At 36.8% G+C, this 22,194-nt stretch overlaps 2 protein-coding genes and 1 pseudogene across 2 annotated transcripts; 2 read left to right on the top strand and 1 right to left on the bottom strand.

The window, feature by feature from the left end:
• The first annotated feature begins 7,253 nt into the window (after positions 1-7,253).
• LOC113738233 (sugar transport protein 13) lies at positions 7,254-12,651 on the top strand. Its single transcript, XM_027265476.2, has 5 exons — positions 7,254-7,524; positions 8,296-8,618; positions 10,183-10,307; positions 11,382-11,673; positions 11,774-12,651. Exons 1-5 carry the CDS (start codon positions 7,395-7,397, stop codon positions 12,482-12,484), a joined length of 1,581 nt encoding a protein of 526 aa, XP_027121277.1. The 5' UTR covers positions 7,254-7,394; the 3' UTR covers positions 12,485-12,651.
• Positions 12,652-15,843: 3,192 nt separating this feature from the next.
• On the top strand, positions 15,844-18,704 carry LOC113738234 (mavicyanin-like). Its single transcript, XM_027265477.2, has 2 exons — positions 15,844-16,169; positions 18,102-18,704. Exons 1-2 carry the CDS (start codon positions 15,986-15,988, stop codon positions 18,467-18,469), a joined length of 552 nt encoding a protein of 183 aa, XP_027121278.1. The 5' UTR covers positions 15,844-15,985; the 3' UTR covers positions 18,470-18,704.
• Positions 18,705-19,091: 387 nt separating this feature from the next.
• Positions 19,092-21,125, bottom strand: LOC113737902 (sugar transport protein 8-like; annotated as a pseudogene).
• Positions 21,126-22,194: the final 1,069 nt, after the last annotated feature.

Below are 22,194 nucleotides of genomic sequence, written 5' to 3'. Positions count from 1 at the left end.
AGTGCAAGAAATGAGACTCCAAGATCAACTCGTTCAAGTGAATGAATCCAGTGAACAATCTCCAAATGCGGTGACATCTTCTCCACTCCTTAATCAATATTTTCCTGACTCCTATTCTTCAACTCCTGTTACTGAAATTGATTTTATTATACCAGAAAATTTAAAATTTCATGACAGGAATAAGTTGAGAGTGGAGATGACAAAATATCTTGAACCAATGAATGCAAGTGAGGGAGGAGTGAATGGAGAATGTAAATTATCATCGACTCGTTTGGCGCCATTCACTAGTCCATGGAAGCCCGTAGCTCGTATGCTCAAGAATTATTCTATTTACGAGGGTTATCAGGACTATATAGAGGATGAAATAGTAAGACGAGCCACAAGATTTTATCCTCCATGAGCAAAACATGATAATGTCTAGCCAAAGACATTAAAGAAAGGCGCTCCTTGGGAGGCAACCCAATTGTTCCTTTTAATTGTTTGTTCATTTTCGTGTGGTAGTTTAGATGTATTCTCCTTGAATTCGACTGATTTTGGGTTTCAATTTTCGTTTTTGCTGATTTATAGGTGCCCTTCAGTCATGACACGCCCGCGTGGTGATGTGCAGGAAGCTCACGATCAGAAACTTCTGGGAGCTCTCTTGCCCTCATGACGTGCCCGCGTGGTGATGTGCAGGAAGCTCATGATCAGAAACATCATAAACTTCTGGGAGCTCTCTTGCCCTCATGACGCGCCCGCGTCACGTTCGCGGGAAAGCTCTTCCTCGCGCGACCGCTGCTCCCCTGCTCCCTGCGCGCGCCACAGCCGAATCCACTTACCGCCACACACGGACGCCGCCCTCTCTCTCAGCAAACCACTCTCGTAGCCGCGGATCTCCAAGCGCCGCCTCTGCCCACCTGTGCGTCGTAAGCTGCCAAGTCCCTTGCCGCACCTTCGCTCCATGTAGGCGTCAAGGTGGAGGCACAGGTTCACAACGTAGATGAACGAATGACGAACATCACCCACCAAGTGGCAAGGATGTCTCAGAACTCGGCTTCCCTCCACTATTCCCTCCTATCCCTTAGCTGTTCAACAGGGAAGTTTCATTGTTCTCTTCGCTTTCATTACTTTATTACCTCCATTGAGGACAATGTAGGATTTAGGTGTGGGGGGAGCAGTTATGGTGCTAGTGTCTTTCGTTCATTTTCTTTTTCTTTTTTTTTTTAGTGATTAGCTCGTATGGGATGCCAAGTTTGATGTTGGATTATTGCCTCTATTCCTACTTTTGCCAAGTTTTAATAATAAAAGGATATCAAGTTCATGTGGTTGAATCCAAAAATATCTATTTGGTGAATATCGATGATTGTTTTACTCTTATAATTTTTGGTTAACTTTCCTAAGTATAGGGAATGATTATTGGCATTTTCATGTGAATTGGTCCGGTTATTAACTTTAGTTCTCCATGTTTGAAAATGAGGCTAGCTGATGCAAATTTTCTTTTAGTTTTTGAGTTATATTGAGTTTTTGTGTTATTAGCTGTGAATGAGAGTTGACTGTACTCCGCTAGTATTTACTACCGAGTAACCGGGGATCTTCACCAAAAGTGTCGATTCTCGCGTCAAAAAGTAGTAATTGCTATGAGTACGTGGTCACGTGGCGATAGAAGCTGAGTAACCGGGCTCCTTCATCTGGCCAATGTTGGAGTTCGCGTCAAAAGGCTCAAATGGCTAGCGACTAAGTCTTTTGTTATTATTGAAAAAAAAAGAATCAAAAAAAAAAAGAGAAAAGTAAAAAAAAAAAAGAGAATGTGAAAAAAAAGTGAAGTTTGTGTTAGTGTATAATAAAAGTCAGCTTGCCGATTTATGGATTTAATGTTGAGATTTTGGTTAATAGTTGGACCATTTGCTGATAAATATTATGCGTCATTCCTTCTTCTTAAATTAGTTAACATGAAATTAGAGGAGTTTGTGGTTTAGAAACTAACCGAAGTGATGTTTCTTGGATTTTGATCACCCATGCTTGATATATGCTTGTCTTGGTATCTTGGCAATTTGTTGGATATAGCAATAGCCACTATCAAATATTGGTGTTTGTTTGTTGTTCTCATACTTGAGGACAAGCATGGTTCAGGTGTGGGGGGAATTGATAGGGTATAATTTGTTAGTATTTTTATTATTAATTTTCCCTTCTATCCCTGACAAATATTGTGTTAATTGCTGATATTTACTCATATTTGGTATTTGGAATCAATTTCAGGAATGAAGCAGAAAACTACCAAAAAGGAGGAACTTTGTGAAAAATATGGAGACTTCTAAGGGCTTCAATCCTTGGGCCCTTGAATTGGTGGGGGACCACAAGCTAGTGAAAGGCATTTGGTCATTTGGGCTTCAGAGAAAGCAACGTAGAGAGACTTGGAACAAGAAGTACTTGGGAGGCTTTGTCCACATGTGTGGGGACCACCTAGATAGCTTTTACTCATCTTTCTTTTGTTGCTTTAAAAGGGGACAACGTACAGAAGCAAAGAGATATCTAGGGCTTTAGTTTTAGTTTTTTAGTTTAGTTCTAGTTTTCTTTCTTTGGACTGGCCTCTGACACACGCCAGGTATTCGACAATATTCCCCAACGGGGAGATTTTCTCATGAGGCGTGGTTAAGCTTTTCTAGTCAAGGGGACAACTGACGATTTGGTTCGACAATTACTGTGAGATCGAATCTGTTTTAATTATTTTCTTCATTTATTGGTATTTATATGTTCCTTGATTTTAATTGCTATGGCCTTGTGTATGATTGATTAGTGCGCAATAATTAATTATTCATATAGGCTATTTTTGCTAAATAGGGGTAATTGAATCCGTAATTGTTCGTTATCTCTACCTCAGTAGCAACTGGCGTAATTGGGTTTATGTCAGGGGAGCATATGATCTAATTTAAACAAACCCTCGTAGCGTGTTTGTTGGTTAGGATTGGGCCTTTCTAATTATTAATGCAATCTAGAAATTAAATCCTACGGTCGTACCTAGGGTTATTTTTGGGTTAGAGAAATAGCTAACGGTCGTACCTTAGCTATCGAGAAATTAAGGAAGGGTTGGTTGTTTATCGCGTGCATGACAACTATAACTAATCTATTGCTAAATGTTGGAATTATTTCTGCATCAATGATCAGTGCATGAACCATTTCTGATGTGTACCCTTGGCTAGAGTTTCCCCAATCATTTCTTTTAATTAATTATTTTCTGCAGTTAATTTATTTAGTTAGCATTTAATCCAAAACCCCCCATACTTTGGACTCTAGAAGAAACGAATTATCCCCAGTCCCTGTGGATTCGACCCTACTCACCGCTATATACAAAATCTGTATTTTTCTCGAGTAGGTATTTATTATTGCACAGGTTCGGCACCTGTCATTAAGCAAAATGTCTGGAATTTTTTTTTTTGATTAATGTGCACTATCTAAGTTTGATAATTTCACATCACCTAATCTTGATAGTAGTATTCAGAAATCAGAAAGTCTTTGTTAAAAATATTATATGAATTATGATTGGGCTAAATTGAAATCTACTCTGGTCCTTATCTCTCTTTTGAACCCAACTACAAATTCTTAGAAAAGCTCCTCACAAGATGAGGTGGAACAAATTAAGTAAGTGCTAATTATAGAAAATGTCTCCTCTCTCATACATAATCAATCCTACTATACAAAGAGGGGGCCTAGCGAAAATATTGAATATTCCTTTACAGCTCCCAAAAAGAAAATTTATTAGTTTTCTTTCAGGTACATGCATTCATCAAAATCAAACTTTTTTGTCACCGAGTCCTTTTCAAAGTCTGTGAACTGAAAAGCCTACCAAATTGCACCTGGATGGCTTTGATCTTGAATTGCTGTCTCCAGCCTCACAAGAATCGGAGGAAAAGTTCGAATCAAACTCAAAATTTTAAAGTGTTACAAAGTGGGAAAAGTCGCTGCATATATTACTGCTAATTATCCAAATAGCCGCCAAGAAAAAGGTGTAACTGCTACAACATCTGTAAGGTTGACAATTAATTAGTTTCGGTTGCAATGTTCGCTGAGTCGGACATATATTTATTCAGGGCTTATAAAGATATCTGAAATCTGAATGCTTGATGTTACATTTGTGTGATTTCCAAGATGAATTAATGTGCACAGACTAACTCCAGATAAGTGAAAAAGGAGGAGAGAAAAGTCATATGCTTCTCGTGGGAAATGAGAATCATGGCGTCTGATACTAAAGAGGCGGTGACGTTCATTCATTGATGGATCTTATCCAAAAACACAACCCAAACGCTCACATTACTCGGGACCATGCGAGTGCCACAGAACCAACGACTCGGAAACCAGTCAAACTTGATGCCATTTCTACTCTACTTTTTTTTTTTCCTTTCTTCTTCTTCTTCTTCTTCTGGATTAATTTACTATGTACTCACAGTATATATATTTTCAATGTTAAACATGTGATACGTAATTCGAATTTGAATTTGAAACTCAAATTTTGTATATATATCATGCATTTATTCGTGATAGTGTATAACACTGTTAATCTATATAAGATTTATTTTTTTTTAAACTTTTTATTTAGTATTTTTTAAAAAAAAAAAAAATCAACAAGGGAAGAGAAGGATCTAAGAAACGGAGAGGGTTAGGAGAATTTGAATGCAGAACCTCTGATTTCTGAAGTCTCAAACTGAATCACTAGAGGTCTCCTCGATTATTTTGTAGCTTTTTTATTGGCAAACGAAATTAAAGTAGCTGTGAAACCCACTTGGATGCTAGCCAGGTTTGATCCTAATGGTCACGGAGTCAAAACAAAGAATGATGATTCGCAGCCTAGGGGTGTAGATTAATCAAACTACTTGAACTCAGCATTGACAAATTCGAGTCGAGTTTGAAATATTCAATAATGTAATCAAATCGAATCCGAGTAAAATAAAAATCAAAATTTAAGTACTCGTCGAGATTTATCGAATAGTGTATTTATAATATAATTTTAATTATTTATTATAAAAATTATTAAAAAATTTTGAACTTGAAAATTCGATTGAACTCAATTAAACTTGATTGAGATCGATTTGGTCGAGTTCGATCTCAAGTACTTTTACTGAACTATTTGAGTTCGAGTTTAAGTACTTTTACTTGAGTAAAGCTAGAGAGTAAAGCGGTCCTGACACCTAGAGATGAAGGGTATCCTAGGGTGGTCAAGTGAACACATTGGTCTTGGAAGTTTGAAGTGAAAGTCGGAAATTGATAGAGGCCAATGGGCGTTTTAAGATTATCTGAATCCAACAAGTAAACTGGTCTTGGAAGTCTAAAGTCTGGCGTTAGTAGAGGCCAGTGGTTGTTTAAGATTATCTGAAATAAACGAATCTTTTTTTTTCCCCTTTAGATACTGTTGAATTGCTAAATCCAACTGCCACATGATCTCATTAATTTTTGCCTTAAGCCTTAATCAATTGTTCATTAGCCGAACACACTTCTCGAGGCAGCAAGTTTGTTTGGACAAAGATAATTTGGTTTGCAAAATTTATTCTCACAAATCCCAATCACCTTTTTATCTTCTCAATCACCTTTTTATCTCACATACATCACATCACAAAAAGTGTTACAGTAAATATCTCAAATAAATCATCCAAATAAACTCTTATCCAAACAAACCTCTATTCGATTCAATTAAGCAGGACTCTTCTCGCTTAATTAGCTTATTCCAAGCCTATGATAAAGCTGTTTTCAAAACATTTATCAAGATTAAGCTTAATTAATGATTAAGTCATGGCACAACTTTTATAACAAGATAAACATGTATAAATGCTTTAAACTCGAAAGTCCTTCACACCTTTGATTAACCTTTTTGTTTGTTGAAATTATTGGTTTTAGGTATGAAATTAATCTTATGTCCTTGTTTATGTTGCGAAAGTCTTTGATCCTAAGTGATCTCATTCTATTATTTTACTAGCTAGTTAGCTTGTTGGGACCCATGCCAGATATGACTTTGTTCACAATTGGACTAAAAATAATATTGAATTTTTAAAGTTTGGTATTCTTGAAGCTAGACGTGCCGTACAAACGTTATATGTAAATTTTGTGGTCCAATTATAGATTTGTAGAATAGCTTATGGCTGGTATACAAATTGAAACTAACTCCTTATATTTTTAACCACATGCTTATCTCATACACGTAATGCCCCAAAAATTATCACAATAATATTTTTCCCCCTCAAATTGCTTGCGAAAGCCACAATCTAGAAGGAGACATCTTACAAGAATTTTGATTTTTGTTCTCGCAAGAAATTAGTTGTTTTAGCTAATGCTCCCTCTGTCCTATTAATGTGTCATATTTTTCATTTTGAGACGTTTCAAAATGTTTATTATTTTATCAGGTCAAATTTACTTTCGATCTCTTTTTTCAATATTACCCGCACTTTTATCTCTATTTTATACTAAATTCAAATTTTAATTTTAAATTTTTTAGGGCAATTTTGAAAATATATTTTCTAATATTACCGTCAAACCATTATATTCGGAATCGCAAAATGTGACAAAAGAATTTGAGATGGAGGGGGCATAACATAGCAATTTTACAACCAACACGCATGATTCGATAGAGAAAAGAAAACGTGGAGAATATGTTGATGCCTGTTTTTGATATTCGGTTACATATTACTACTTGTCAGGAAATATGACAAATGATATGACTAAATTTGCATGAGGAACTATGACAAGCCAGGAAATATTTGTATCCTGTTCTTATTTCGACTGCAGAATTCCCTATTATTATTCCTAAATCCCAGGACTTCTTTTCCCAGAAAGGATATACGTAACTCAGATGTAATCGAAAGTAACCTGCCTCAATCCCACAAACATGTGTCGTAATATTGTAGACTTTTATTAACCTAGGAATACTGCGTCTGTCTAATCTCGCCTGATCCACCCCCAAAAAAAAAAACGAAAGCGGGATAACAGTTGTACTGTTTTGGATCAAATGCCGACCATGGAATCAAACCTTGCATGCCCAAGTTGTTTGACTCTGATCGCCTCTTTTGATCAGCTGTGCATCGGAAGGAGACCGTCAAAGTTCAAACAGGGAAATAGCTCAAAACAGTCAAAATTACGGTACACGTGGATGTATTAATCCTGTGGTGGTGCCCGTGCCCGTGACCGCATTGGCTCAACCATTTTTCAAGTCAATAATATAACACTCCTGTCTCAACTCTCTATATAAACAACTCCTGTTTCTCCTGCTCTTCCTCATCATCCACCATATGATAAGTTGAGTCTCTCTTTTTCTTTCATTCTTTCTCTGGTGGAATATTGAGAAATATCGAGTTTTTAAAATAGGGTTCCTTGTCATACATCAAGGAGAGAAACATACAAGCATTTAAGTAAAGTTTGAAGGTACGTAGCCAATCATGGTGGCCGGAGGGATGTCAGTGGGCGGAGGGAAGGAGTTCGAGGCCAAGATTACGCCTGTTGTTGTCATCTCTTGCATTTTGGCCGCCACCGGAGGTCTCATGTTCGGTTATGATGTTGGAGTTTCAGGTTTGTATTTATACTACTTTATTCTTATGAATATTGCTTTTCATTTGTCTCCTGCTTCTTGTCCTTTCTCCTTCAAGCAAACTTCTTGATTCTCCTTCACAGAATCAAGTGCTTTTTTAGTTTTTTTTTTTGTTGTGGATTAAGTACTACATGTTTAAATAGGCTTGTTATGATTGATAATGTTCCATAAAGCACAAGAACTTCGATTAGAAGTACAATATGATAATCTTATCACAACTTTAAAAGTTGGTTCCATTCCAAACTTCCTCTAGCTTGTGTTAATGTTAGAAAGCCAAAAGGTTGGTACTTGGGTAAACTAATTATGGAAACTTGGTTATACTAGCACAGTCGTAGCGGATTAAAAGGCTAATTCTCGTACTAATACAGAACATCAAGAGGAATATTTAATCAGACTATATATATCTGCACAGAGATTAATTAGAGCAGGGTAAACAGAAAAAAAAAAAAAAATGATGGAAGAATATTTAGGAATCAAACGTAATAAAAGACGTTTGTATATGATAAACAAGAAGTAAAAGAAGTTATCTTAAACATGTGCTGTGGCTCCCAGCAAGTTGATTCGAAAATGCTCCACAAACGAACTAATAAAGATGATCATGATTCATGGGATATGTCAATTTCTTCTCATCTTTTTTCTCATAATGCTCTTGCTGTTAAGTCCCTTCTTGCACCCTTTTTTCCACATCACGTGTTTGGGGTAGTTGAGTTGGTTCCTCCTCTTCAATCGTGACGGCCATTTGTCCATTGCAGGTGGAGTAACATCAATGGGACCGTTCCTGAAAAAATTCTTCCCAGTGGTGTACCGTCGGACTCAGGACGTTGGATTGAACAGTAACTACTGCAAATATGATAACCAAGGCCTCCAATTGTTCACCTCGTCCTTGTATCTGGCTGGTTTAACGGCTACTTTTTTTGCCTCATACACCACAAGAAAGCTCGGTCGAAAGGTTACCATGTTGATTGCAGGATGTTTCTTCATTTGTGGAGTGACCCTAAATGCTGCAGCACAGGATCTAGCTATGCTTATTATAGGCAGAATTTTACTTGGATGTGGAGTTGGTTTTGCTAATCAGGTACTCTACTGAACTTTCTATTTTTCTTGGGAGATTAATTTTGGGATTTCCAAACTGTCTCCTTTATTATGGCATGAGGGCATGTGACAGTTTTTGGTATACTGAATTTTGGACGGTGAGATTTGAGAGGGGTGTATTCTCTCCTTGTAGGAATGTATTTTTGGGCAAAACAGTACTCCACGTTTAGGCTTGTTCCTCTACAGTTCATTTTGCCCCATATTTGTCTCCTTTACATACATTCTGATGCGAAGTCATATCTTATGCACCTTTGAAAAAAAGAAAAAAAAAAAGGTCTCATACCTTTTGTACTTTTTTAGGATGCAAAATTCAAATATCTTTTTTGGATTGCCATTTTTTTGAGAAAATATAATTTGTGATTTTTTGAGAATATTTCTTTCACACATTTCTCAATTATCTTTCATTTCATGTACATCACATCCTAAAAAAAAATGTTGCAATAATTTTTTCCCAAATATTTTTCTTGAAAATGCACTCCAAACAACCTTTTGTTAGTTGCCTCGTGGGTCATGAAGCCTGACTGGTGTGTCTTCTGCATACAAGAGCCCCAGATGCTAAAAATTCTCCAAGAAAACTAACTGAGGAGACGTGTTTCTTTGAATTATTGGAGATTCAAGATGCTGAAAGATCTTTTTGTCCCCTTCAATCTTCCTCTTTTTTCTTTCCTTTTTTTAAAAAAAAATAAAATGAATTGTATTCTTTCTGACACTTGTTTGTTTTATATGCAATTATATGTGATTGAGACTTCTTTTTGAACCTACGCAAAAGATAAAATAAAGAACTCTTTAGTCAAGCTTTTTGCCTATCTTTTGATATCTTTCCAAAGAGCCCTCCATCTTGGAAGTTTCCCATTTTCCATCAATCTTGCTTTTCCAGAAATCGATCCCCTTTTGGTCCACAGTCAACACCCCACCATTCCAATCCACCGTGCTCTGCAAATTTACTTTATTCTGCGCAATGATCAGGTTCAAGGGACATGAATCTTGAAAGCTTTGATGCTGCTCTTCTTGAATCATTATCCTTAATTTGGTGAAGAAGGAAGTCCAGTTGATGTTACTTTGGATAACATATACCAGTCAAACATTTTTCTCACCCAAAAAAAAAAAGAAATAACATATACCATGCATGAAGACGTGTGCATTATGTATCTAACCCTTATTACATGCGTGTGAATTTATGTTTGCTTTCTGTCACTTTCATAGGAATCAATTGTGTTGGTCCTAGTCCGTTCATTGTCCATCTATTCAATTCTTCACCAAAATTAGGATAAGATTCTTTTTTTTTTTTTTTTGGCTTCACATAAATGACATAAAAAATATTTTTTTTTTCTACTTTGTTTTGGTTAAAACAAATTATACATGCACTTGCAGCTGAAAAAGTGCTGGATCGATGTCTCAAAAATTTCAATTTCCTACGTATATTCTAGAGCCATGTGCATGGAGTAAAAATTTACAAGCTCGAAATTCCTTTAACTAAAATTTTATCTAAGACATATATGGTATGGTAGAAGATTGACATGCCTTATCTTATGTAAAATGGCGGTCAGGCTGTTCCGCTGTTCTTGTCGGAGATCGCACCCACCAGAATCCGTGGAGCACTCAACATTTTATTCCAACTCATGGTCACCATTGGCATCCTTTTCGCCAACCTTGTCAACTACGGAACAGCAAAGTAAAACCTCTCTCTTTTTTCTATTCCTACGTTTTTCCATTTCTTTAAGCGTTTCTATTTCATATTATTCTTTCTTTTTTGGCTTTTGTGATCAATATGATGTGCAGTGTTATTTTCCAACTCAAATCGGTTTCAACTTGATTGAAATTTGAATTGTGACAAATTACACTTGCCAAAATAAAGCTAATAATAAAAACACCTTTGGTTGGTTGACCACGTTATGCATCCAAGTGGTCGATTCTTTAGTATTGACGTAGTTGCTTGTGTAATATTTTGCCCCCCTTTGACCTACCTGTCGCGGATAAGTGTGTTATAATCCTAACAATTAATACTTGCACGATCAATTGAATGCGTGTTATGTTAAGTAGGGAAGGGTCGGTTCTTGGATGGTAAGATAGAAATTTTTTTTTTAAAATAAAAATTAAAAGCGTTTTGTTCTACAGCATTTCCTCTTGGAAAGAAATTATTGTGTCGTAGCAGCTTTTTACCTAATCAAGGATTAGTTCACGGTTAGGTTGATTTGCCAATCGTTCTACGTTGTAGGTTGTACACGTTGATCAATAATTGATTGCCAAGAACGGAAACTCCAATGCAATAAATTATTTCAATCCCAACTCCCAAAGTCCCACTTCATGGGATTTTGTAGACAAATTGAAGACTAACGACCTAACAACACTGAACCAATATTATGGAGTTATTCTCTGGGACCATATTGTTCAGTCTATGATTGGTCCACATCTTGAACACATGAAAGCTTTCAAGATAACGACCCATCTGCGGTCAGAAATGATCCAATCATGCAGGACAGATATGCATTTCCATGGGCATTGACTGTGATGTTTGTCCCCAAGAAAAATGAAAATGAAAATGTGTTTTTTTTTTTTTTTTGGTGACAATTTTCATCAGTTATTGAACTAATTTTTTGGGTTTTTTCTATTTAATTTCTGATGCATGAGGAAAAGTTTTTTCCCCTTACAATACTTGTAAACAACCTAATAATCAAATATTTTTCCGCTTCATGATTTTTTTGGCTGTTTAGCTAAGCAAGATTTTGTTTTCTTTATGAAATTACAGAATCAAAGGAGGATGGGGTTGGAGACTTTCACTTGGATTGGCTGGAATCCCAGCAGGGCTTCTAACCTTAGGGGCCCTTATTGTAGTTGACACGCCTAACAGTCTGATTGAGCGTGGTCGCTTGGAGGAAGGAAAAGCAGTGCTTAGAAAGATCCGAGGCACTGATAATATTGAGCCAGAGTATGAAGAACTTTTAGAAGCCAGTCGTGTAGCCAAACAAGTGAAACACCCTTTCAGGAATCTCCTCATGCGAAGGAATAGGCCTCAGCTGGTCATTGCAGTTGCGTTACAGGTTAGATTTCATCCCAACTTTAGTACAATGCCATGTTGATGCGTGCTGGAAATGAAAATTCAAATCTGACCCTCGATTTGTTGTGACCCTTCTGCTACAGATCTTCCAACAGTTTACAGGAATCAATGCGATCATGTTTTATGCACCAGTGCTGTTTAATACAGTAGGGTTTGGGGGCAATGCATCGCTGTATTCTGCTGTTATTACCGGAGCTGTTAACGTTCTTTCCACCCTCGTGTCTATCTACTCTGTCGACAAAGTTGGCCGAAGAATGCTCTTGCTAGAAGCTGGTGTGCAGATGTTCATATCCCAAGTTGTGATTGCCATCATTTTGGGGATCAAGGTTAAGGATCATTCTGAGAGCCTTAGCCACGGATGGGCCATTTTTGTGGTCATCCTTGTTTGCACATTTGTGTCTTCTTTCGCATGGTCTTGGGGACCTTTAGGATGGTTAATCCCGAGTGAAACATTCCCTCTCGAGACAAGATCAGCAGGGCAGAGCGTTACGGTTTGTGTGAACTTGCTCTTCACTTTTGTGATTGCACAAGCCTTTCTTTCAATGCTGTGCCATTTCAAGTTTGGGATCTTCCTCTTCTTCTCCGGCTGGGTTTTGATCATGTCCCTCTTTGTGTTGTTCCTCCTCCCTGAAACAAAAAATGTGCCTATTGAAGAAATGACTGAAAGAGTTTGGAAGCAACACTGGTTCTGGAAGAATTTTATGGATGATGTCCATCCTGGTGCAGGAAATCTAGAAGGAGGCACCAAGAAGAATGGGCATTCTAATGGATTTGATCCTTCATCACGGTTGTAAAAAAAGGCGGCCAAGTTTTTGCCGAATATTTGGATCTCATACTCTATATTGACACCATTAGACGGTCAATGAACCGTAGTTTAGCTATAGATATGTGCTTGTGCAAATTGTGTTTGAATTGGTCCAAGCTCTAATATAAGTAATATGCTTTTGCCGATTCGAAATTATTATTGTCCAAAACGTAGTGTGGTGGAACTTAGCAACAATAGTTTATTTCGATCTACTTATGATTTATGCATCAGAAATGAATTGTTATAGGGTTAACGACACCATTTTATTTATCAGCAGAGTAGTGAATTCAAGGAATTGGTAAGCTAACGTGCAAAAGCGCCTTGTAGGGATAAATTTTGGAAGTTAAATTTGCTGTGACTATAAGAAGGTTACTTCAGTCTCGGGATGAAGGGCTCTTGAGCTTCAGTATGCTAATCACATGCTGAAATACTCTACATGCTGTGTTTTTTGAAAAACAAATAATTTTATTTAGGGTATTAATTTGTTTGGAACTTGAAAATTCTTCTACTTGATTACATACAATTTCGATTTGATACACAATCGCTTTTACTTCTCTTCAGTTGATGATGTTAGATGATCAAGGCACGTCATACTCGTTTAACTCTATGCAGGCCTCAAAATTGTTTGCATTTCTATGATGTTAGATGATGTCTTTATGAATTCTTCACCACATCAACAAACAATTAGCATTAACAAGTTTGTCATCATAGCAACCACATAATAAGTTAATTTGTTAAAATGAATTTATAATGATTCATTTTTACTTCACTGTTACGACAGATACATCTTTACACAAGCAGGCTTAGAATGTGTAAATCTGCCAATTAAAAAACCAAAAAAGTGAAAAGAATTCTGAACCATTCACCAAAGGCTGGTGGCCACTATCAAGCCTTTAAGGTTTGGTGGGATGGGAGACACCTATCAATTGCCACATTAAGGCTCCGTTTGATAAAACTGAATCTGAATTCTGAATTCTAAATTCTGAATTCTGAATACTGAAACAATTAATTTGCTGAATATTAAGCACTGAAAAGAGATATATGAATATCTGAATCTTAATGCTGAACATATTTATACTGTTTGACAAACATTTATAACTTAATGCTTAATAAGCTAAATTGTACAATTTTGCCTTTCTATCTTTTAATCCAAAAAGGAAATAGAACCTATGATTTAATTAGCTTAAAATTGTTAGGTATGAAAATGACAATATTTATTTTTAAATCAAAGTAATATAAAAGAAGAAATATATTATAGAAAAGTCCAAATATCGATGCAAATATATTTTTAAATCAGAGTTTGATAAGAAAAGTCCAAATATAAGCAAAAGGAAGCTGCAATAAACAAGTTTTAAATTCACACCAAATTATATAGAAATTTAATTACTTCAATGGAAAAATGTTGAAGCAAAACAACAAATAATCAATGTCACTTACCTTGGAAATAATGAAATTGAGATCGGTGAGTACGGTAGCAATAAAAAAAATTGGGAGGAAAAAATGACAAAATTATGAAAGAGTAGAAAGATGAAAAAAAGATAAGGAGTAGACAGATGTGAGGAGCATGGAGAAATTGTTAAAAAAGTCATTAAATAGGGAGAAAATAGAAGTAGAAAGCCATTAGACAGAGAATGTCAGGTTGTTTAATTAGATAAGGATTTTGAATGTAATTAACAAACAAGGATAGATTTGGTAGATAAGATAAAATAGTTGAAATAAATCTCTTGATTCTTATCAAATTAAGCATTCAGTTACTATTTTTGTGCTGAAAAAAATACATACAAATTCAGCACCACTTAATAAGTTCAGCAGAAAAATTTTTATTTATCAAACACCCAAAACATCTGAATGTCTGAATGAATTCAGTTTCAACACTTTTTTATGTTATCAAACAGACACTAAATGTGGATTTGCTTTAAAAAATTCAGGCGGATCCGTAGTGCACCCGTTTGGCGGTAGTGGTTCAGTCTCCTTCGAATTACCCTTTGACCTCCTTAGATCCACCTCCTCCCCCTAGTTTAGGATATACTACAGTTATCGTTTTCGGAAAAAAAAAACCCTTAGTGTGTAGGATAGATTAGGATATACTACAGTTGTCGTCTCCGAAAAAAAAAAAGAAAAAGTATGTCCTTGAGTAATCAAACAGATTACAAAGAGCACTGTCTCGAGCGTTTTTGGCTGCTTGAGTGCAAGGGAAACATAGATCTCCCATGTACAAAGCGATACTCTAACTGAACGTCATCATGGCATTCCTACAAATCCATGTACTATGTTACAGGCAAAATAATATTCATGATCCACCACCTAACAACATTAACAAAGCCTCCACCATGCAATCCTTTCCTTTAAAGTTTTTCAAACATGGTTCAGAAATCATATATGTTCTGCAGTGCCAACAGCTTGATGTTAGATGTCTACCCACATCCTTCTTTGTTGTTCATGTGTTGTAAGATAATAATAATCAATCTTAAACTACATTTCAGAAATTGTTCCTATTTCCCTGTCCTAGTGGTGACAACTGTATAGGAGTCAAAATCTAAACGAAAAAGCACGATAAATGCATCGCCCCATACAACAATCTGCTCCTGAAATATGAACACGGCCAAGACGATTACTATACTGTATTCTTGCGATTTCTTCGTCACGTTATAAACATCGTACTTAGATCCGTTTACGTTGTACCATCTCATATTTTAGTCATTATGCGGGACTCAAACATAAAAATACCTGCCACAGACATTTAGTAATAATATATGTCCAAATTAAATCTTTAATTAGAAGAAAACTAGTTTTGCACGGTTTACTTGGGACTTTAATTAAATTGCATGTTAAGATTGGAATATGTTTCCGAAGGTTGGGCTCTTTTTGCCTGGAAGAAGGCAATTTGTCATGCCTTCTCCACCTGCTTTTCCTTAGCATGCTTTTTTTAAAAAGAAATAAAGCATCTTCTCTTCTTCTTGGTAAGCAATAATTGCATTTTCACCAAATAAAGATTTACTTGATAAGAACCTTGTTCATAACATCCAATAATTTAAGTTGAAATTTAATCACTTGTCTATCAATTAGCCCCAAAAGAAAAGCATTATGATACTGCTACACTAACTTTTGCAAAATTCAAAGGAGAAAAGGTCAGAAAAATTCTTTGTCATTTTCCTAGAAAGTAGCCGCTGGTAGTTGGATTTTTTAATGTGTACCCAATTTGTGTTTCAAGGGTCAGTCACAATCAACAGAAGGGCCCAATTTGATGGCTCCAAATTCAATTTCACACTCCAAAAGAGAAAAGGATCAGTTAAATGGTCATAGGCTCATAGCCCAATTATATATGCTCCAACTCCCAACTGAAAAGACACCACAAAGTATTCCGCTCTTTCTTCAGTTACTATACTTCAAAAGTATAGCTTAGGCCGACCTTTCGAATTACAAGGCTAATCAAAATTCATAGAGATTTCTGCAAACTCAGCTATCCCATCAAGTATTTTGCTCAAATTCAATGGCTTTTGCTGTGGGAAATTATAGAGGTCTAGCAGTGGTGGTGTTGGTTCTTTCTGCTTCTTTGCAGGTTTGTGTTGGAGCTGTTTACAAGGTTGGAGACTCTGCAGGCTGGACTACAATTGGCAATGTTGATTACAAGCAATGGGCTGCTACTAAAAACTTTCGAGTTGGTGATGTTATTCGTATGTACTCTTCTTCTTTCACTCCATCTTTCTTTATTCTTTGATATTTCTCTGTTTTTTTTTTCCAAGCAGATGATGTTGCTTTCTTCCTCTGTAGATGATGGTTCTTGTGTCTGTTTTATATCTAAATTATGATAGATTTTTTGAAGCACGTCTATATCAGACTGTGGCATTCATTTCTGTCTTTGGTCGGAAAATCAGAGATAAATCTTTCTTGAAGAGCTACCTATCAGATGGGCTCAGTAGTTAAAGGCGTTTGGAAATTGAGAGATGAATCTTTCATGAAGAATTATCTATCAACTGGCTCACAGTTAAGGCTTTTGGAAATTCAAAAATGAATCTTTCATGAAGAATTATCCATCAAACTGGTTCACAGTTAACGCGTTTGGATATTCAAAAATGAATCTTTCAGGAAGAATTATCCATCAAACTGGCTCATAGTTAAAGGCGTTTGTGCCTTATCTTAAAACGATTGCTACTTTTATGATTTTCTCCTTTATAAGTGTTTCACTCCTTGCTTTCCAGTTCCCAGTTCCCGCCCCTCCCTTTCTAAAACGTATTTACTTTAGAAAAAGATTCGTTTTTTATGACTTAAATGAGTAAAGAAAGGGGAAAAAGAAGCTCATTTTCCATTTGTCCTCACAACTGTAGTTTAGTTTCAGGTGACCTTTCGGAACAGAAAAACCCAAAGCATCTGTCAACATTGTGGGGATGTCCAGGTTTTAGGGAACCTTAGTTGGTATTTGGTCCCTGATCAATATAAAGAGATTAGAACCCTGTTCCTTTTTTTTCGCCTCTTTTTAACTAGGACTACTTTAGCATTTAGCCATCCTCCTAGCACTATAGGTCTGTGATAGTGGGTCTCACACGCGCTGGACCTTCATTGGGATGACATCATTTTGCAAACAAAATGTAGGACTTTGTTTCTGTCAAACAATCTATGGGGGTGACAAGTGGGATAATAGTGCCATGTGGAAGTTGTATAGTGGCCCCTAATGAATGAATACTGGGGATGTTGTATTGAGGTAGCCCACATTCTTGAATAATGCACGCCTTAATGATCATGCCAACTCCCTTTGCTTTCATGCAGAAAAAGATAGCCACCCCACCCCCTACAGGATTGTAGTTAATTGGCAACCCACTTTTACGACTGATGATATTGCTTAAAGTTGGTTTACTTGGACATGAGGTTTTTTCCAGCTAATTCATGGAAGCTTCAAGACTACTGCTTCTTGAAGTTTGGTGTGTTGGAGTTAGGTTACTGTAGGGAGGCTATTTTAACGTGTGTGCCAGAACCAGCAAACTTGGACGTAGGTAATTTCTTGCCTGGCTACAAATATGTCTAGCAATTTGAAACTCTTTTGTCACGCTCGCTTAAGATTTGATAAATCTTGGGCCCTTCATCTACCTAGCGCAAAAAGAATTTTTCCACCCCCTTCAATCCAGACAAGCAATACATCTTTACACCAGTAAAAGAACCAGTAGGATTGCCTGGTATATACTGAGATGATTGACATGGATAAGTGAGTTAAAGAGACAGTAAAAGCCCTCTAGTTCAATACTCCAATGACGAGAGTTTTGAACGTATCAGAGAAGAATAAACAACCACCAGGGATTATTTCAAAATCGTATGTCATGTCTCATTTCTAGTATAGCATTTCTTAGTGCTGTCAAAGGGATTTAGTAAGCCAAAAATCTTTAATTAACACAAGTTAATGTATCACTATCGCCTGCCCAAATTTAGCCACAATATGTGTTTCCTTGGTTGAGAATCCTGATAAGTCCTTACTGATTATTCCGCTGCTGCTAGGAATGCCATTCATTGTTGTTTTAGTGCCTGCTTACTCGTCTGCTCTTTTCCTCATATAGTGTTTGTACATTAACAGTGCCACCTCAATCAGAATGACTCTGTTCTACATTCTGTTGTATCAGTTTTCGTGTACAATCCCCAGTTTCACAATGTGATGCAAGTAACACATACTGAGTATCAGGCATGCAATGCCTCATCCCCTATTGCAACTCACACAACAGGCAATGATACAATAACAATTACTACTCATGGTCACCACCTCTTTCTGTGTGGTGTACCTGGTCACTGCCAATCTGGACAGAAGGTTGATATCAATGTTATCCGAACTGCACTGGCTCCTACTCCATCAGCGACACCATCTCCTCCTCCTGTGCCAACGCCAGCACCAGCTCCAAATGCTGCTTCTCCGCTTTACAATTCAAATAGGCTCGTCAGAGACCTTGGCACAGCTATAGTTGTTGCTATGAATATACTTTGTGGTTTTATTTGATAATAGCAGGATTTTGAGCTTAGTCTACAAGCTCTTGACATGGAGAAGCTCATATTTTCAAAAGAATATCCATATGAAGCCTATATATCTCGTGTATCTTGAGTCAAATAATTGTACCAGTCAGTTATAGTTTTCTTCTTATGTAAGTATATCTGCAGCACTTTCTTGACATTTAGAGAAAAAGAGTCCATCCCAGATACCTCTGTCTTGATGGAAATCTTCAAGTTAGTCTGAATTGCACCCCAGCGGTTGTCTATTGCTTTCACATGCATTTCAAGAAAAATATTGTATCCAAAAATATTAGGCTTAAAGCACCAAGAAAAGCTTCATAAAGCTCAAGGCTTTGGTGGATAGCTTATACTTTTCTTGGAGGACATAATAAACTTGTGATTGTGAATTTCAAAGAGAAACCAGAAGCTTAAAGAGTCGAGGCAATGTGTACAAATGATAGAATTGCTCCATCAGCAAGCACCGTAATCCTAAAAATTCTCACAAAGACATTCCATACAAAAATAAATTTGCATCAAATTCTCGAGCTTCCAGCCAGAATAACGTGATAAATGCAATTAAAAATGTAGGGAATGGGAAGATGACTACAGTCTCCTACATGTACGCAAATGTTTCAAGTCATCTCAAAATGTCTTGTAATTTCTTTGCCCATAAATTTCTTCCAAACAGGATGTTTTTCCAAACCCTGTCGATCATGACATCAATCGGCACACCCTTAGTCTCTGGCAATAAAAATGCAGCAAACAAACCCATTATGAATACCCAGGCTGCGAAGAAGATGAAAATGAAGGCACGCATTTTGCACAACATCGATAAGTACAACTCCGCTATGAGGAAGGTGAAGAGCATGTTGGAGCTGACAGCAAATGCAAATCCCGCAGTCCGAGTCTCCAGGGGGAATGTTTCACTCGGAATCAACCAACCAAGAGGTCCCCAAGACCAAGCTAAGCTCATGACAAACAAACAGACGAGGACCAAAACAAGAATAGCAAGTCCTTTGTTAAGTGAACCGGTGGTTTTTAAATGTACATGTAGAATGATACCAACTGCCATCTGCATGGATTTTGACAATTACAATTAACAATAGTACCACAGGTCGTTGTTTAGCCTGGCAACATATTGAAAGACAATATTATTGTAGTCATGAACTATCAAATTATATGTTTGGGATGTATGTTTTTTTTTTCGAGCGTCCAACCTTACCTGGCATATGAACATCTGAATACAACGCTGAAGAAGCAATTTTCTTCTACCAAGCCGATCCACTAAAAAGATTGACACGAAAGTACTTAAAACATTAACAAGCCCTGTGATCACAGCGGACAGCAGGGATCCATTGCTCTTGATTCCAACCGTTTGAAATAAGATAGGAGCATAAAACATAATAGCATTACCCCCAGTTAATTGCTGAAATACTTGCATCAGCACACCGATTATTAGTGGAGGCATGCTTGAGAGCTTTAGGAGTTTTTTGAATGGATGCTTGACCTGATGTGCCATCTCACAAGCAATTTTGATCTGTTCAAATTCTGCCACAACATCTTCGACACCTCTAATTAATCTTCTTCAGGGCTTCGATGCCCTTTTCTTCTTTGCCACGTTCAACTAGGCTTGATGGCGTTTCAGTAATGACTATAGAACCGATGAAAAGAAGGATTGCTGGAGCACCTGCTAATCCTAAAGATATCCTCCATCCATTTGGATGCACAGATTATGTCCCATAGTTAACAAGATTAGCAAGAAGGATACCAATTGTAGTACATAACTGGAAAAGAACATTGACAGCTCCACGAAGTTGAACGGGAGCAACCTCAGATAAGAACAAAGGAACAGACTGCAATGTTACGGATCAGAAGAGGCAATGACATAATTAAGAACCAATTAATTGACTGAGCACCAAAGTAGCTTTAATTACCTCATTACCAAATCCAACTCCAATTCCAAACAGAATCCGTCCAACTATTAACATAGCCTTATTCACCGCAGTGGCACTTGTGATAGCTCCAAATATTAAAAAAGCAGAAGCCATCAAAATAGTTGGCCTCCGTCCAAGTATTGAACATGCCTTCGATGCACCAAAAGTTGCAACAAGTGCAGCAAGATACAAGGAAGAAGTGAAAAGTTGAAGAAGCTGATTATCAAATTTGCAATAGTTGTTTTCCTTGGCACGCAATTTCCTCTCGTAAACATCAGGAAAGAACTTTATCAAGAAATCATCCATGGAAGTCACTCCACCTGAAAGCAGCACAACAAAGACTTTAGCTCAATTGACTATCTTCCATAGCTACGAGTCATGCCTCTATCTCTATGCTTAAGAATATAACATGCATCAGTTGCCTATTGAAATAAAAGGCTTGTAAAACATGTACAATTGTTCATAAAGAAGTGAAATGCTGATAACTATGAAGGGTATCAGTTAACTTAAAAGCCATTAAATTTCTTGAAGTTCTATCTCCAATCCATCCGCTACCATAACTAAGCAAATTAAAATGCTACTAACGAGTGCCACTAGGCTTGTTGTCTACTTGTCTAATCTCTATTCCATTTGGTAAGAAAGAAAAACGATGTGAGATAGTTAACCTGAGATCCCAACATCGTAGACAAACATTAGTCCACCAAAGGCTGCAAGAATCCAGCAAATTAGCATGTAGGCCGTAATCTTTGATTGAAAATACTGCTGGGGTGGGTCGGTCGAGCCTGTCATATTTGTTTTGGACAAAGTTCATACCATAAAAATTTGCTGTGGACAAATCACAAAACTATAGAGTTGCTTTAAAAGAGATACAATCTATGTATATCTCTAGGATAGATAAAGGTAGAACATAAACATCAGGTTTTTCTTGCAAGTTTCTTTTCTGTGTGACTTATAACGTTTAAATTCCTGATACTTAAATTCTTACTAATATTAATAGTGATGTAAGTTCCGAGTTTTAAGGAGTCTTTTGATGTCGGAAGAAGTTTATGTAAGAGCAAGGATGAGAGAGCACTTTGATCCATAGTTGTCGAAGAAATGTGGGCTGCTTTTAGCAGGGAATTTTGGGCAAGTGATAATTGAAGATTTTTTGGCGTTGGATAGTATTTGACCAACATTGAAACAATACCTTGTGACCTTGTCCCTTAAGCTTGAACAAGCTTAGATAAGGCCAGCCATGCAGGAAATAGCTTGGACAAACTAGCCTGTGTCAAGCGAAAGGAAAGGATCTAATGTGCATTGGTGGCAATCACCAGCCAAATTAGCCGTATTTAGGTACATGAGATCTCTATCTTGTCCGAACTGTTTACCAAGTATGCGTTTACTGCCCTTCACAGTTAGGTCAAGTGATGGTGTTGGGCAGGGAACCCTCGATTACTAGCAACATTCACCTCGAAATGTTTATGGTCTAAGATGTGGGCACAAATTCAAAATATAAGACTCAAACATCTACTTCATATAATTCTGACACAACAACCATGCACATGAACAATAATCGAATATAATAGCTCTACTGTCAAATTGTACAAGCCATTTGTTGTGAATTACGCAATGAAACAATTTAGACAAATATTTGAATTTAGGAGATGTAACGAGTCAAACAACTAGTCAAATTATTTTTTTCTTACGCTGACTGACAGTGTAAATAATTCTTTAAATGAGGTAGTATACACGTCTAACAATTGGGTAAAAAAATAAATTTTCAAATTTGAATTTTTTCAGATAGTTGGCCATGTAATTAGAC

The sequence above is a fragment of the Coffea arabica genome, chromosome 3e (genome assembly GCF_036785885.1).
Source record: "Coffea arabica cultivar ET-39 chromosome 3e, Coffea Arabica ET-39 HiFi, whole genome shotgun sequence".
Taxonomy (NCBI): domain Eukaryota; kingdom Viridiplantae; phylum Streptophyta; class Magnoliopsida; order Gentianales; family Rubiaceae; genus Coffea; species Coffea arabica.
The sequence above is the reverse complement of the archived record's forward strand: the minus strand, read 5'-3'. Positions and strand labels throughout refer to the sequence as shown.

Excerpts from the sequence above, each read along its gene's own strand:
- LOC113738233 (XM_027265476.2), top strand. The coding sequence starts at position 7,395 with ATGGTGGCCGGAGGGATGTCAGTGGGCGGAGGGAAGGAGTTCGAGGCC. Across the intron at positions 7,525-8,295 it reads TTATGATGTTGGAGTTTCAG|GTGGAGTAACATCAATGGGA; the intron begins GTTTGTATTTAT and ends TGTCCATTGCAG. Across the intron at positions 8,619-10,182 it reads GAGTTGGTTTTGCTAATCAG|GCTGTTCCGCTGTTCTTGTC; the intron begins GTACTCTACTGA and ends AATGGCGGTCAG.
- LOC113738234 (XM_027265477.2), top strand. The coding sequence starts at position 15,986 with ATGGCTTTTGCTGTGGGAAATTATAGAGGTCTAGCAGTGGTGGTGTTG. Across the intron at positions 16,170-18,101 it reads TCGAGTTGGTGATGTTATTC|TTTTCGTGTACAATCCCCAG; the intron begins GTATGTACTCTT and ends CTGTTGTATCAG.